Raw genomic sequence first — 17,174 nt, 5'->3', positions numbered from 1 at the left:
ATTTGTTCCGCATCGCCATGACATCTTTGTTCTGCTAACAATTGTCCAAGGTGCTGCTAACTAAATTAATAATTCAATTTAAAATGATTAAAATTGAAAGGCATTCTGTACTGTTAATGTCCTACTCAGAATAAAAAAAAAGCAAGTAGATAAATTATTTGTAATATTAAAAAAAAATTTTTTTTTGCTTCCTGAATTTTTTTTTTTAAGGATTTATTGTATGTTTTATTTTATTAATGAGTTGTAAATATTTTCTACAATTTTCAATGGTTAATATTTTATTTTGAAAATGTTCATATCCTGTTTTTTTTTTGTTCTTGCATATTAATTGAAACTGATTGTTCTTGTTGTTGTATTGTAAAATCTTTATTAATCGTTAATAATTCAATTAAAACGAATTGCTTGTTGAAATATTGCATAATATAAGAGAATGGTATGATTGCGTATGATAAGAGAAAGGCTTCTTTTTCTCACAAAAGACGTATTAAATTATATGTTGAGGTAATCATGTGATATGAGAATAAATTTAAATAAAGGAACTGATATAAGATGGCCGTGAAATTTTTGAAGAATTTTTCTTAACAATCACATTATATATGTAATATGGATTGGGGTTGTATAGCTGTAACATATTTAAAATTTTGAACTGTTGGGAAATTGTTGGAGATCTGTAAAACAACTATATTTAGGAAGATATTTTTTAACCCGTGAACTACTACTTAATTTACTTAAGCTCTAATCTTATTGCTAGCTAAACGATTTGCACAGTGATTTATTTTGTGCATGCATTGAATTGAATATTTTGTAAGGAACATTGAATATTTTGTACGAAACTGATTTTGTTCAGCACTCCTCTTAAATCCCCTTTTGTATCTTAAAAACTACTGTTTTTAAAAATTTAATTAAAGTCAGACATAAATGATTACTGAACTCAAATTAGACAAAACTATCTGAATTAGAAACCATATTGCAATAATAAGAAATTCAAGGGCAACATGTTTTATTCGTGGGCATATTTCAAATTATGGAATGGTATTAAAACAGATTGTCCTCTAAATTCTAGCTTGTTTTGATGAGATTGTGTTACAAGTAAAACATTTATTAATGAGAGAATCAAACAGACTTTAAAAAGTTAATGTTAAAATATTTCAGCTGTGTCAAATTAAGTATCAATGTGAATAACTATTTAAAAGCATGCCAGTTTGTAATAAAAACCACATCGCAGGCAAAAGTAAAACCCTAAAAAAATTTTAAAGAAAATTTTAATTAAAAGCATTCTATAACAGAAATATTCTTAACAAAATAACACTTAGTTACAGCTCATAAAATTGTTATAAAATCAAGGTAGCATTTACAGTAAATATCAAGGTTATTACGTTGATGAAAGCTTGCCACAAAAATGCATGCAACAATAAGTAAATAATAAGGATTTATAAAATATTTTCTTGATGAAAAAACGGCGCGGTTTTTGTTTAAACAAAAGGGAATTCCCCCCTCCCCCCCCATCCCTTTTTTTTAATTTAAAGAAAAAAATCTCAGAAATAAATTTTAATATTTAGTTGATTGTTAGTTTTTTTTGTCCTTTTTTTATTCTTTTGATATTATTTGAAGGAGAAAATTAAAGTAATAAATAAATTTCGTTAGATGATTCTGCATTTTGTATTTGCATTACTGATTTTGATTCAGTAAATATTTGAGTGTAATTTTATGAACAGAATTATAATTATAAAATGATTGGATTAATAAAAGTATAGGTGATTTTATAGCCGCTGCTTATAAGGACATCCTTTCTTTTAAATTTAATATAGCTGTAAAGGGATAAATTTCTACCAGTTTAACTAATTAAATTTATTAAGGGCTCGTAATTATTTCGGAAAAATTATGTTTGTATAAGAAAATTGAATTTTGAAGGTGATTGAACAAAATTATGTTGCAGTTTAGAAACAAGTGAATAGTGTGAAATTGTAATAACCTATCTGCATGTACAAACGAGTTAGTGAGAAAATTTTTCGTGTACGTATATTGTCCTTAAATTTCTTATCAATTTTTAAAGAAGCAGAATTTTTAATTTAATGTAATCATGGTTGGTTGGTTGATTGATGTGCCCGGTGAACTTGGTCCACCGTACCACAATTAGTTCATTTTTCGGCAGCTTTATTACGTTGTGTTGAAGCTCTATACCAGCCTAACCGCATACTTTCCAAACGACCAGTTCTTCCTGTAGACTCTGATCCCATTTGACCGTTTCTTTACAAATTCCAAAAAAATTTCTACGGATATGTTACCAAAATAGGTGGAACATATGGAAATCGATACGAGATTTAGAAATATTATAGTTTGTTAAATGGCTTCGGCTTCTAAGCGGGAATCTTGCTTTAATTTTTGTGTTTTTTTCGTAATTCATTTTGTATGGGAGGATCATGAAATAATATAATTTATATAAAAATTTTTGAGAACAATTTGGCTCAAAACAAATTAAGTTCCGATTGAATGAACTCACAGATTCTTGCAATTTTAAAATCGTATGAAATTATGAAAGGACAGATTCTCGGCTTCATGTTCTCAAAATTTTCATTACAAAAATGAATATTTAACTGTAGTTTAGGACTTTCTGTACAACATAACCCATTATTTAGCTAGTATATGTGTGCATTATCACAATGTTTGTAAATCAGTTAAGTTTTTGCACCACATCAAAAAAGAACTCCAAATTTTTACAAATATGTACATACATACTTGCATATATGCGCAAGGGTATTTATTATATTACATACTGCCTTATTATTACCTTTATAGTGTGAAGACTTCAAAGCTACTGTGCAGAAAATGAAAAAGAAAAGAGGAATGGAAATTAAAAATTACTTTTTTATTATAATGACCATGAATTTTTAAAGAAATTTTCTTTTGTAGAATTTCATTTTTTAAGAAGTAGCTAATTTTAACTCGTATTATACATTATGTATATGTATATGTAATATATTAAGTTAAATTCTTAAGTGTTTAGTGAATATCTGAATAAATTTTCTTTTATTATTTTACGGCTTAAAGGTTTACGATTATTTGTGTATACATATGTATATGTAAATGTATGTTTAAAATTTTGAGGGCAATTTTGTTTATTTTAAAAGAAAGCATTCTTATTTCTTTTGTAATTTAGTAAAATATCTATATAGAGGAAATTTAATTCATAAGCGTACAAAATTAAAATAATTTGCTTTCTTATAATGTATTAATGCATTAAGACTCTTTATTTTCACGGACACTCAGAAAAAATATGTGTGTGATAATGAAATTTTTTTGTATTATACGTAGTTTTTGATATTTTGATAGTGCGGTTTGAAATTTGAAAATCAGATTTGGAATGATGAGCACAGCGTACATGAGTGAAACCAATATCGTATCTATTATGCGGTGTCCATTAATGTGTTATAAGGTAATGTGTTATAAGGTGTCAATTATTTAACAATTAAGCTAGTTAGTGAATGAGATTTCAATTGTTTCACCTTGAAATTTTCAAAATTAGATCATTATACGTATTATATAGATGCTATTTCGTTCTGCACACACTCAGAAAAATTTTATTTGCATTGGAATTGACACGTTGATCTTTCATATCTTTGTAGTTTCTTTTGCTATTGTAGCTGTTAATAGTTCATGTAACGTAAAAACCAACAGAAATGAAACTTTACTAAGGGTTAGGTTTTTGGAAACAAAGGAAAATTTTAATGGTTTGAATAATGTTGCAATTTTCAGATTCGTTAAGAAATGATTCTGAATTATAATTGACTTTACTTTACTCAAAATCAACAATTATATTTCTGTCAAATTTAAAAATATGATAAAGTATGGATTTAGTACACTCTAGAATAGAAGATCCTTTGCAAAAATTTTACTTTAGATTGTTAAATTTTAGAGAATTAAAAATAATTTAAAGTTAGCAAAGAGGGAATAACATTATATACCATAACTATAATATTCGGCATGTATTCATACAGAATATTCATATGGTTTCTAAGCTAACACATATAAGCTTTAACAATATTAATATCAGCATAAATACGTAATGGTGTATATACATATTCTGTATTTTCCTATTTTATATTGACCTAGGAAAAATTATTCACTTTAAAATTTTTCCTTTGCTTCGTGTTACACTGTAAATATGTACATACGTACTTCTTTTTAATAGTTGATTGTTTAGTTGGTTGGTTACCATATGGAAATTTTTCCTTTATATTTTTCTTTATAATAAAATAAATTTAAAGGAATTCATATCCCTAGGTCATTTTGTGTATGTAAGTATATAGTTTACAATTGGTATGTTGCAATGAAATTGCATATACTTTTATATATTGCATCTAATATTATTTGTACATTCATTGCGCTCCTTTTAAGTTTATTTAATAAACTGAATTAGTTCTAGGATTGTTGGTAGTACTTTGTATATTGGAGGGTGTTTTGTGTGTAAATCAGGTACCTGTTATGAGTAAAAACTGATTTAATTATACTCAATTTATTTTACATATGGATAAAAATATAAAGCAATCTACCAAAATAAAATACTCGTTAAGTGTTATTTGCATTGACTTCATATATCTTACATCGACTCAGGTTCTAGATTCTGAAAAAACTTCTTTTAAATTACTAATGGTATGGTCAAGCTGCATTGATTGAGAGTGTTATACACTTGGAGTGCTATATATGTCTTCCTTATCTGTAAGGCGATTTGAACGTTGGACGGCTTTAGTGCTACGTGAAATGTTGTATACCCTTAAAAGGAACGTAAACATTATTATATCTTTGGCATTAAGTACATATATATATATAGGTATTCATTGTTATAAACCAAATAGTTAAAGTAGATTGTAACTAGGGAACAAAATGTTTATTTCAAAGTAAATAGACAAATATAATTGTAGGGATCTTTTTAATTTAATGTTATATACATATTAAATATTAGGGTATAGCATTGCAATGGTTATTTACATCAAAAAGAGGAATAGCTATTTACGAGAAGGAAAAAACAAAACTCTATTAATAAATTTCATTTAAAAATAATGCTTTCTTTACATTCTCATTCATTGTGTGTATATATGTATGATTCATTTAATCCTTTTAATAAGTTAGTAGTATAAATTGGTTGCTTTAAATTTTCTACAATTTTGTTATATGGTTATTGTTTTGGTTACTTTTATTCTTTTTATTTATTTAAAATATTAACATTTAAAATTTACAATAGTATAGCTATATTTAGGTTTCTTTGTTAAAAAAAAAACTTTCTAGATAGTATTTGGATTTTGCATAATATCTATATGTAGAAACTTATAAGAGAGTCTTTTTGGTGATCATTTATTTAATGATATAATTATGTAAAAGAGGATAAAATAATTTTATTAGACCTTATCAGAATATTGAAAGTATTCCTATTGAAAAGTTGGTTCCTATTTGAATATGATTTTTATTCTAGTCGTATGCGAATAGGTAAATGTATTGTGGATGGAAGTAAAATATTAAAACTCTTATGTAAAATGTAATGGTTTGGTCTAAATTTAAAATATAATATTGTGATTTCTCTAAAACAAAGAAATGAGAAGGAAATTGAATATTTGTTTTTAAACCAGTACAATCCGGACCATATTCACTAAATTTTAATTCTATGCCAACTACTTTTAAATCTCAAAAATAGTCTTACATCCAAGAACAATAATATTGTTATTTTAAATTAATCACAACAGCAGAATAACGCAAAAACAGTAACAGGAACGTAAATAACGCTACCAAACCAATCCAAGTAGAAATTTTCTCTTTATCAGCTCATTTATTTGTTATGTACTCAATAATACTTTGATATCTAGTCGAAGAGCATGATCATTTTCGAAAACAATAAAAAGAGTAAAATAAAATTTTTGAGTAAATGGAGAGAAAACTCAACTATTATTTCTCTCACATATTCTTTTTGTATTTTTTGTGCGTGTATGATGTATGTGTATGGAATTTTTTCTTTGATCCCTTTTTTAACTTGTTTCAATAAAAAATTGTATATCATCTCTTTTACATAAATTTACATCCTAGCTTTGCAATTCTATGAAAACACTAAAATAATTCGTGCCCGTAATGTTTTTTTTTCATGACGGTTTCGGATGGGAATCGCAATGACACTTCAAATTTTGACAGTATATAATTCAAATAATAGTATATTTGGCAGTAAATTTACGCTATAACTATTATAAAATTATAAGTTGTATACTAAATATTAATATAATTTAATTGGTAATTAATAAATAATTAGGGAATAATTTAATTAAAAAGAAACAGTCGAAGATATTTCGAGTTCAATGAATAATTCCTGTAATTATTCACATATCTTCGTATAAGACCCATATATATAATATTTGAAAATTGGAAGCTGTTTGTCCTCTAAATATGACCTTTAAATTAGATATTTTAGTTATTTTATACTTTTAATTTAATTTAAATTTCTTCGGATAAGGAAAAAAATGTGAGGATCTTCTTAAATTTTTTACTTTAAATCCTTAACACTTACAATTTCCTTTTTAATGTTCTGGTTTTAATTATTTGTAAATATGTAAATATTATGGTAGTTTTTGATTATAAATTCATGCAACAAATTACATGGTGTATATTATATGCAAATAAAATTATATATAATCCTTTTTTATGCTCTCAAATTTTTCTCTTATCAAAATTCTTTAAGAATAGTCTCTTTTTGATTACTAGAAACTATGTACGATCAAATCTTATTCTAAAAGTGGGTATATGCCCTTCAAACTTTCTAAAAAAAAAAAATTCTTAACTAATTTTCATTATAATTTTTTTTTGTTATAATTAAAGGAATACGAGTACCTTATAAGGTACACTTGCAAATTGAAGGAAGAAAAAATTAAAGAGTTTTTGCTTTATAAAGAAGATAAAGAATATAAAATTTTAGATAGTGTTAATTTGTGTGTGTTACATAATTAAAAGAGTCTTTCATTAATGTAATACTAGAACTTGAACTATAAAATGAAAATTTAACATTCATGAAAATAAGAAAATTTTTTGGGAAAAAAATATATATAAGAAGGTCATCAAAAATATACTTATAAAAGTTAAAAGAATTTTAAGAATGCGGAGCCGTAAGAGTAAAAACTAAATTACAAAAAAAATTAAAATAATTTTGAATAGACGAAGTGCTCTTCAAATTCTTTTAATTTACACATAATAATTTTGTTTATATACAACTGATTTAGAGTATAACACTTATACAAAATATATACTACTCGTATGTATATTCAATTTACAAAGATTTTATGGGTGTGAAAAGGAAAGTAAAGTTTTGGTTTAAGGATTTCTTTCGGTATTTTTTGAGTGAGTATAGTTTAAGTTTTGTGTATATAGTTCCTTTTAAAGTGTCTAATTAAATCTGTAATATAGATTTTAATTAGTTTAATAAGGATATATGCCATTTCAGTATTATTGTAGTCTAGTTTTTCATTATTATTGTTGTTATGTACTTTGCTATTTTGTCATTATTAATGAGAAATTTTATCGAATTTTTAATTATCATTGAAATTTTTTACTGAAATTTATATTGATCTGAATCGGAACGATAAAGTACGATATTTGAATCAAAATTATTTTCACATTTCCAATTTAAAAAATATCTTTTTGTTTTGTTTTACAGTTCGTGGTCATTGCCATCGTAAAAGAACGGAAGGTGTTGATACAAAAGCTAGAAAGAAACTTATTATTGCAAGTATATTGTGTGTGATCTTTATTATTGCAGAAGTTGTTGGTAAGTGAAAAAATTTTTTTTTTTAATAAATTGTAATTACCCACCGATTTCAATGACCGAAACTATAAAGAACTTCCTTAAAATTAAAATTATAGAAATACTATTCGAATCAAATGGGAATCTGACTTTCTCGGTTTTTGGACTTATAAAACTGAACGGAAAGTTAATAAAGTTTGTAAATAATAATTACAATGGCTAAGAAATCATAAAGATATTTTGTGCAAGACAAAAAATATTGATCTGGGTTCATAAAGAAAATTTTTAAAATTTTGACTTATAAAAGTCAAATAAATTTTTAATTCATAATTTAAACAGGTGGTGAAAATTAAAAATTTCTAAGGAAATTCATTGTAGTTATCTTAGATCTTGCGGTTTCATTCAAAAGAATACTTTACAAAAACTCATTTATTGTTATTCTATAGAATTTTTTTTTCTAAAACAAAAAAAATTGCACTTTCCATCTCAATGGAAGATTTTCCTTTTAAGATAAAATAAAAAAAAATTTTTTATTAAAAAAAAAATTTATCCTATTTAAAATAATAAAGTTTGACTTAAAAGAAAATGGAGAATGATGCAAAATTATGTGTTTGATCCCGGTAACTTTAGGATAAATTTGAACTTTTTTGTAATGGAAAGGTCACTTTGTATATAAAAATTTTGGACATAAGCATCGTACATACTAAATCCCATATTTATAAGTATATAGTTTCTTGAGAATCCTCGTGAAATCATCAATTCTTTAAAGGATCCTAATTATGAGGTACTGCGTTAGTTCCAGTTATGAGCATTAAAATATTTTATAGTAAAATTTTAATTTATTCCACAATACAAACCAATTAACGAAAAAAATTTATATAATTAATTGAGGTAGACCGTATCAGACCTCTTGGGAACCGAATAATAATTTTAACTTAAGATTTAAATGTTATGACCATTAGCCTCCTTCTGACAAATTTATAACACCATTTCCAATATTTCCTAAAACTATTGAGTCTCTTTTAATGCTTTTTTAATGCTTATTACATTAAATAAGATTTTCTTTTAACAATTTTCATTTTTTTATAATGGCTATTAAATTTTACTTTCTATTTTTACTTCTTTTTAATTTTTAACTGCAAATTTATAATTTACATTGAAAAAAATATCTTTCTATAGGTGGTGTACTTTCTGGTAGTTTAGCTATAGCTACAGATGCAGCACATCTTTTAACTGATTTTGCTAGTTTTATGATATCATTATTTGCAATATGGTTGGCAGGAAGACCATCAACAAAAAAGTAAGTAAATAATTTTTAATATTTAATTTTTAATATTTAATTAATAAAATTGAGCTTAATTAATTGATTTAAGATTAATACTCCTAAATAAAAGATTAATATTTTGTTTGTTTTAAAATGTATTGTTACCAGCTTTAATTAAAATTTTGTAAGAAAAAAAAAATTTTCGAGAAATTTCGATTTTTTTTAAAAAATTTTTAAAAATAAAAAAGCAAAAATTCTGATTTTGACGCCCTGTATCTCGAAAACTATGGCTCAAATCAAATTAATTGTAAGACCAAAAATAAAGAGCAATCAATTGCCATTAAAACAAATTCAATACGGTCACTCTATGTTGCATGGTTTCAAAATTATAAGCATATTTTATTTACATGCAGGAAAAATCCTGTACCTTTTTTTCAACAGACTGTAGCTCGAAAACGAATGTATCTGTACACCCCTATCAATGCAATTTTTGATGGAAATTGTTCAAAAAATCATTCGTGAAATTAATTGAATTTATTTTATGTACTCTAATTCTTGTGTAGCGGTAATAGTTTCATACATGTACACATTATATACGTAGACTATATTAAGTTTACGCAGCTACCATAAGCTATGGAATTCCTAAAATTTGCCTTTGTCAGCTTCGTAACCAGCAGAAAGAAATACGATCTAAAGAATAATCTTTGAAATTCAATTAATTTTTAGTAGTTAATTTAAAAATCTATCAAAAAATCAATCGAAATCCTGAATAGACTTTAGAATTTTTAAGCAATTTAATTCAGTTTTAGTAGCATCTTTAAATTTTTTTCATGTTACCATTGCTGTTTTTTTATAATTCTGTTAAAGACCTTTTAATTTTGTTGAGTTTTTATTCTTTTTAACCATTAAAAAAAAGAAAAATTTTTGTGATAGAAATTTATTCTTCATTTTTCTGGCATTTTATTTAAATTTTTATTTACTTTGTATCAAGAATTTTGTTAATTTCCTCAACTATATTGAATATTTTCTATTTATTGAAATTATCTTTCTTTTTAAAAGAAATTTATTGTACGAGTATATTTTTACAATATTTAATTTTAATAATCTAGCCCCAACTTCCTGCCATTATTATTTTAATATTAAAATTTATTATTAAAATTACTAGTCTAGTAGTCATAATGCCAATAATGCGTTATTTTTTCTAGTTGTGTCAGAAGTTTGTAATGTACATTTTGTTACTTTCATATCCAAATTGCAGTTGACCTATCGTAATTAGCTTAGTATTTTTAGCTGTAATGAGATGCCACTTATTCATTTCTGATTTTTTATTAAATCAAATCAAAAATATTGTAAATTTAGAACAAATTCAAGTAAATTTGGCAGGTTCCAGAAAATTGATAGAATTTTCAAAAGCCATTCCTATTAAATTTCATTTTAAAATTGATGAAAATTTCTGGCTCGTTTACGATATTTTCGGCACACAATACTTTATACCTCTTAAAAACGCTGTCATAACCTAAAAAAAAATTTTATTTAATTTATTTTCTATTTATCTCTTCGGTGGATGATGGACATAAAATTTTGAGTAAAAATTTATTGTTAATCTTCCTGTTTTTTTCTTTATTTGTTGGCTGCTTGCCTCATTTGACTAACAAAATTGAATTAAATTTTATGTGATATTTGAAATCAGAAAATCAATGTGAGTATAGTGTGGAACTTTTTCACCATTTCCTTTTTCTCTTCTTGAATGAAAGTGGGACGGAAATAAGAACATTAAAAAAAAGTGGAGTCGAGTGAAATCAAAAATAATAAAAATCAATTTTAAAAAGATAATAAATTTTTTTTTCTTTTACGTTGATTTTATGGTATTTCTGTTTTATTATAAAGTATAAAATATCCTTTGAATGATAATAATGTTAATACTCGTAAGGAGGACGAGAAGGAAAAAACAAAATTCATGGAAATCAATAAATTTTTTTTTGTGTGTTTGGAGGCTATTTTTTATTATTTTTATATATTTATTTGAATATTATTGTATAAGCACTTTTTAAATTATCCTTATGAGCATATTATTATGATACTTAACAGTTTTGCCATTCTGAAATTCTTAGAAAGCATTAATAACGAGATAGAATAAAAAAAAACAACATTTGTAATGGTTTTTCATTAATTTTCATTTCAAGTAATAAATTTATTCATGAATTTTTGTTTTTTTTAATATTTTTCTGTACATACAGGGTCTTTCGCATAAGGTGGCTAATAATTTCAGAGATGATTTTGAAATGAATTTTTCATATTTTACTGGCACAATAATTACAGTTAACAGGTTTTACTTGCAAAACTATGAGAGATAAGGGAAAATGTTAAATTAACTTTAACCCCCAATCTTAGCTTTACAAAAAAAATTCCGAGAAATTTCGATTTTTTAAAAAAAAATTCCAAAAAGAAAATTAAAATTCTGATTTTGACGAGCTTTACCTCGAAAACAATGGCTCAAATCAAATTGATTGTCAAACTAAAAATAAAGAAAAATCAATCGTCAGTAAAACAAGCTTCAAATGATTACTCTATCTTGCGTTGTTCCCAAGTTATATGTATTTATTTATATGCAGGAAAAATCTGGTATCTTATTTTTTCAACAAGTATATCTGGACCCTTCTACTTATTTAATTTTTTGCTGGAAATTGATCAAAGAATCATCTCTAAAATAATTTGCCATATTTTGCCAAGCACCCTGTATATATGTACCATTATAAATTTTTATAAAAATAATTTTCTGAATACCTTGAATAAATTAAATTTACTTGATTTTTATGGCATATAAAGAGTCAATAAAAAAAAATAATTTTAATTATACGGGTTGATTATGGTTTATAAATGTTTTACCCTATACTTTCGTTTTTGGAGCATTTAAAATTGAATTAGGTTACTCTTTAAGGTTAACTGTGAAAACTTAATATAAGTGACAAAAAATTGAATAATATACTAGACATTTCGAAAGCACATAAGCTCCATGTTTACGTTATCTCTTAACTTAGCCCTTACAATCTTTTAAAAAATTCCTACCTTCTATAATATGTGAACAAAATTTGAGCGATACTAGTTAAACAATAATTATTGTAAATTAGAATTTCAAACGAGTTTTCAAACTCGAAACGTTCTGTTAGACTTAAACAAAAACGATTCGATTTCGATTTGAAGTGTATATGTGAATCATCCTTCTACCTATGATGTTATTATAAACAATGTTGCTCTATTTTTTGCATTAAGAATTTATCTACAAACATATGTATGTACGTATGAAAGCATATACAACATGTGTATGTATACATATGTTTACATAGTATGTATATGAGCTGTTAAATACCACTTTGATGGCAAGGAATATTGGTTTTTGTGTATACCAATATTGGTTTATAGTAGAGTAATATTTTTTTTTCTTATTTTCATTTTCATTGAGACAAAATACTGTGGGATTTTTCAATATTATGTTTGTTTTTTTTTTTTCTCTAAATGATGTGGGTCTAAGTACGAAAAGGCATTTTATATACCCTATATACGTATAATTGTAATGTGTAACATTATCCTTTTTTCTTATAAGTTCACAAAACATATGGGTATTAGGGATCTATTTAAATGTAGATTCTATATAATAAAAGTAATGAGAAAAAGTTACAAGAGCAAAAAGGAAAAAAAAAATATGAAAACAAAAATGAAAGGGAATGCAGACATTAATAAATAGGGTAAACAAATTGAAGTCCTTATTTTTTTTTGCTCCAATATTAATAGTGATATAGGAATATGGCTTCATTTCAAGTACGTTTCCAAAACATTTCTAAAGAAAAAGTCTCAATTAGTTTGACTCTAATCGTCTATCCGTATTTTCGAAGTAAGAATATGGAATTTTTGAGTTTTTTTTGTCGCAATAGCTCAAAAATTACAATTTCCGGACATTTATTTCTCTGAAATTTGTTGACATTGTTTATAATAAAAGTGCGAATATTAAAATCAATCGTATAATATCAAAAATTGAGATTTTTCTTAACTGTCATAATTATTTTACTTTAATTGTTATACCAGTACATTTTTCCTTTTATTTTCCTCCTCAATGTATGCAACAAGACATTCATCCTGAATGTATGCAATAACATTTAGTTATAAGTCTAAATGGTTTTGATTAAAGTTTTTTTACATTTTCGGTCTTAAAGATCTCAAAATGTTGAATCAGAACACACATTGTTGAAATGAAATGGGCTATTTTAAGGCAATTGATTTGGTTGACTGTATTTTTTTAAAATTTCTTATATATAGAAATGGGTTAAAGTAAAACAATTTGAAGTTTAAAAGAAAAAGTTTTTTTTTCGTTTTTCGCAAATTGTAAAATGCTTTGTTTTTAGAATATTAGGATACTCTTTTGTTTTAAATCCAATTTGCTTATAAATATTTCAATTTTTTTTTAGAAGTTAAAAAAAAAAACAAACTTGAAGGATAGGCAATCTATTGATTATTCTGGTATAGACAGTTAGTTCTATGAAAGTGATATAATTTAATTGTGTGTTATGAGATGTTCCAGTGAATATTTTCTAAAATATTAAAAAGATAAAGATTGTACGTGATGTAAACCTATTTCCATAATAATTATAAGAATACCTAATTCCAATTTCAAGACATGCTTTTCTAATTTACAGAGTCTTATAAGCTATAATTGTTGAAAACGGGTTTTAAGAACATTATACCTTGTACGAAATTTTTTGATTGTACATCATAGCTGACAGTTGAATTTTTCGTATATCTACATAACATCAATATAGAAAGTACGGTTTATAAAACCCTTAAGTATCGCATATATACATATGTATACGTTGCCATTTTAGCTAATGTTCCAGAATATGAATGTGTAAATTACATGTTGGCATTGCTACATTATATATTGTGTATATAAGTATGTATAACAGTAATTAATCTTTTATAATTGATAGTCATATGTGTATAGTTGTGTACATCATTTTGTCAGTTATTGCCCTTATAGAAAATTCAAGTAACAAATATAAAAGTATAAGTAAATTTATTTTGATTTAAAATTTAAAGAATTGATGCTGATCTAATTGCATTTTTACTTTTCATTTTCTCATTTCAATTCTCAAGATTTGACCTACATATAGGGTGCTTTTTATATATCTATTAAATATCGTTTATATTATTATACTGTTATATAAAATTTACTGCGAATTAAATTATTTTTCTTGGTAAAATTTTTTTTAAATTTATAGAGAAATGAACAAAATGATAAAGAGCGAAGTAGAGTATATCAGTCTATTTATTTTCGAAAAGTCAGTATCTGTATCTATATCAAGTATATTAAATCAAAGAAGAATATTATTTGTATATATGTAGGATATTTTATTTTGCTCAACGATCCTTAATAAATGAAAATTTTCTGAAGGATAACTAAATAACAAACTAAAAATATAAGATGATATAAAAATGAAAATTAGCTTTAATTAAATGAAATATTTAGAAATTTTTATTTTCTTTTTAATTTCGCTCTTTATAAATGCATTATAATTGCATATAATAGTTATGGGAAAAGATTTTGTTGGCAAGAAAATTATTGCGAGTTATTAAATGAACATGATAGAATATAACGTTTCGTTCTCTTTATAATAGAATGAATTGTTTCAGAGAAGGTGGGAGTAATATGGAAGACAACATAATTTATAGATTGTTACCAGAAGACCCTATTGATTGCACCTTCATAAAAATTGTTATATAGATTTTTATATTCCGGGTTGTTTTTTAAGACAATATTGGAGTACGTATATAGGGAGGCACGCATATGAATTATTAGAAGACGCATTAATTGAATATGAATAAAAATATCTTATGTAATGACATATGAGTATGAAATAATACAAGATAGCGTAAAAAGAAGTTGAATTTGTGGAGGCATTTTGTAAATATTTAATATTACAATTTTTCACACAAATTATTGAATTTAAAGAAGTTTTTACACTGTAATGTTTTCAATTTTATTTAAGATAAATTAACATTAATGTGCCTGAAGTAAACTTTCTATTTTGAATTCAAAAGTTTTATATAATGAAATATTGTAGAATGCAATTATTAATTTGCCAATATGTAATATGACAATTATTACCATATAGCGAAACTAAATAATTACATATAATTCATATGAATATACTTACATAATAAAATATATAAATTATACTTGTCTTTAAATGTATAATTTTTGTAAATCTTAAAAGCAAAATATTAGAAAATTCATTAAATAACACTCTTTACACATCATCAGTTTTCTTTATATATATTTTGTAGTATCATTTTAGTATCCCATTTATGTACATAATATGTACATAAATGGGATACTAAAATATATTATATGAGTTTTATTTAATATTTGCTAAAATTTTCATTATTTAGAAATTTTCTGACTATGTTTACTTTGATATTTTGCCCTTTTATCTAACTGTTATAATGTTAATGTTGTTCATTTTTGTGATATTTAAGTTCTATAATATAAGTATTATATAAATTTATCATAATATACTTAAAACATGTAAATGTACACATAGATATAAGGTGATAGGTCAGAAAATCGAAAACTAGAATACCGAATTAAATTGATCAATTTGTTACTGCTTTGTATATATTTTTCATGCTATAAATAGAGTAAATGTTGCAGAATAAAAGAGTTGTATAAAATTCCGGGATAGCCAGTTTGATTTGTATAAGCTTGCGAATTTATTTGTTAACAATTTTTCCCGTAGAAATTAATCCCGTAGAAAGACTAATATCGAAAATATATCGGAATTTTTAAAAAAGTTACGTAATAATTTTTAAAAGGCTGACAACGACGAAAATCTATTTCTTTCAATTGCAACAAAATTTTTTTTTTATAGAAATTACAAATTTTATAGAAATCGGGATACATTTCTGAATATATTTTTAACGTAAAGTGATAATAAATTATCGTAAATTTTAAAAACGGTGTTTATTTAATTTAGATTTTATAAAGGCTTTTCTTAATGTACTTGATATATTTTAAGGTTCTTTAATTTTACTTTATGATATTTTCATTTTATAATCTTAATAAAAAAAAATTATTACTTTTATATTTTGATTTTAATTCTATTTTAATTTAGTTATATAGAATTTCTTTTTTTTTAGTGTTAAGCTTTTAATTTTGGTATTTTTATATTGTTACCATAATATATAAATTCAGTTTAATAGGGACAATTGAGATTTGATAATCAAATAAATTTTCTATCTATATTTCATTCTATACAATTTTGTTTCCTTTACACTCTCTCTCTCTCTTCTATTTTGTGTCTTCTATTATTGGCTCTTAAATTGAAGTATGTTTACAATTTTAGCTGAATATAACTAATATCCTTCTAGTATCCTTTTTAATTTTGATAAACGATTTTTATTTTTGTTTTAATTTTTTTTGGATTGTTTTTTTGCAATTAAAATTAAAATGGAAAATTTTGCTATATGAAATAAGAATAGAAGAATAAATACAATTTACAAATTAAGGAAATAAGAAAGAATCGTAATTAAAATGAAAAGGAATAGGAAAATGTTAAAATAATAAAAAAGGAATTGTTATTTTGTTATTTTTTTTTTCATTCTATGTTTTAGAAGTTAAATGATGTCAAATGATGTGAGGGAGGGAAATTTTTGGGGAGAATATAGATGCGATATTAAAGTGAATATATGTATATGTAGAAAGGAAAACAAAATAAGGGAAATTATCAATAATTAAAATTGTGTCAAGCAGAGTGAAATGAATTTTAATATAATTTTTTTTCATGTTTTTTTTTTCCAGATTTTTTTTTTGTATTGTATTTTGATAAATAAAGCAAAAAAATCAATAAGTAATATTACAGAATTGGTAATGTCTGTTGAGTAGCAAACATTTTTGTCTCAAAGCCTAATAATGAATAGTTTAGTTTCCAACAGAGCGTAATGTTGAATTCAAACCTGAACTGTGATTAAATTGCGGAATTATTTTTAACAGTTAATAACGGTAAAATTTTCTGAATTATTGTGAATGGCATTTTAAGAATGATTCAAATTCGATGCAATTCAGTAGAAAGTTTTGAAAATTTTGAAAAT

The 17,174-nt window shown here is 24.5% G+C and overlaps 1 protein-coding gene across 1 annotated transcript in view; it reads left to right on the top strand.

Moving 5' to 3' along the window:
* Positions 1 to 17,174, top strand: part of LOC129618565 (proton-coupled zinc antiporter SLC30A2) — a 101,853-nt gene that overhangs the window by 35,612 nt on the left and 49,067 nt on the right. Inside the window, exons 3-4 of the mRNA XM_055533383.1 lie at positions 7,685 to 7,795; positions 8,951 to 9,071. Coding sequence (XP_055389358.1) covers positions 7,685 to 7,795; positions 8,951 to 9,071 — 232 coding nt within the window. The remainder of the gene's footprint in view (positions 1 to 7,684; positions 7,796 to 8,950; positions 9,072 to 17,174) is intronic.

Source organism: Condylostylus longicornis, unplaced genomic scaffold, assembly GCF_029603195.1.
Source record: "Condylostylus longicornis isolate FDR11 unplaced genomic scaffold, ASM2960319v2 ptg000009l, whole genome shotgun sequence".
Lineage (NCBI taxonomy): Eukaryota > Metazoa > Arthropoda > Insecta > Diptera > Dolichopodidae > Condylostylus > Condylostylus longicornis.
This window is presented reverse-complemented; position numbering and strand designations above follow the sequence as displayed.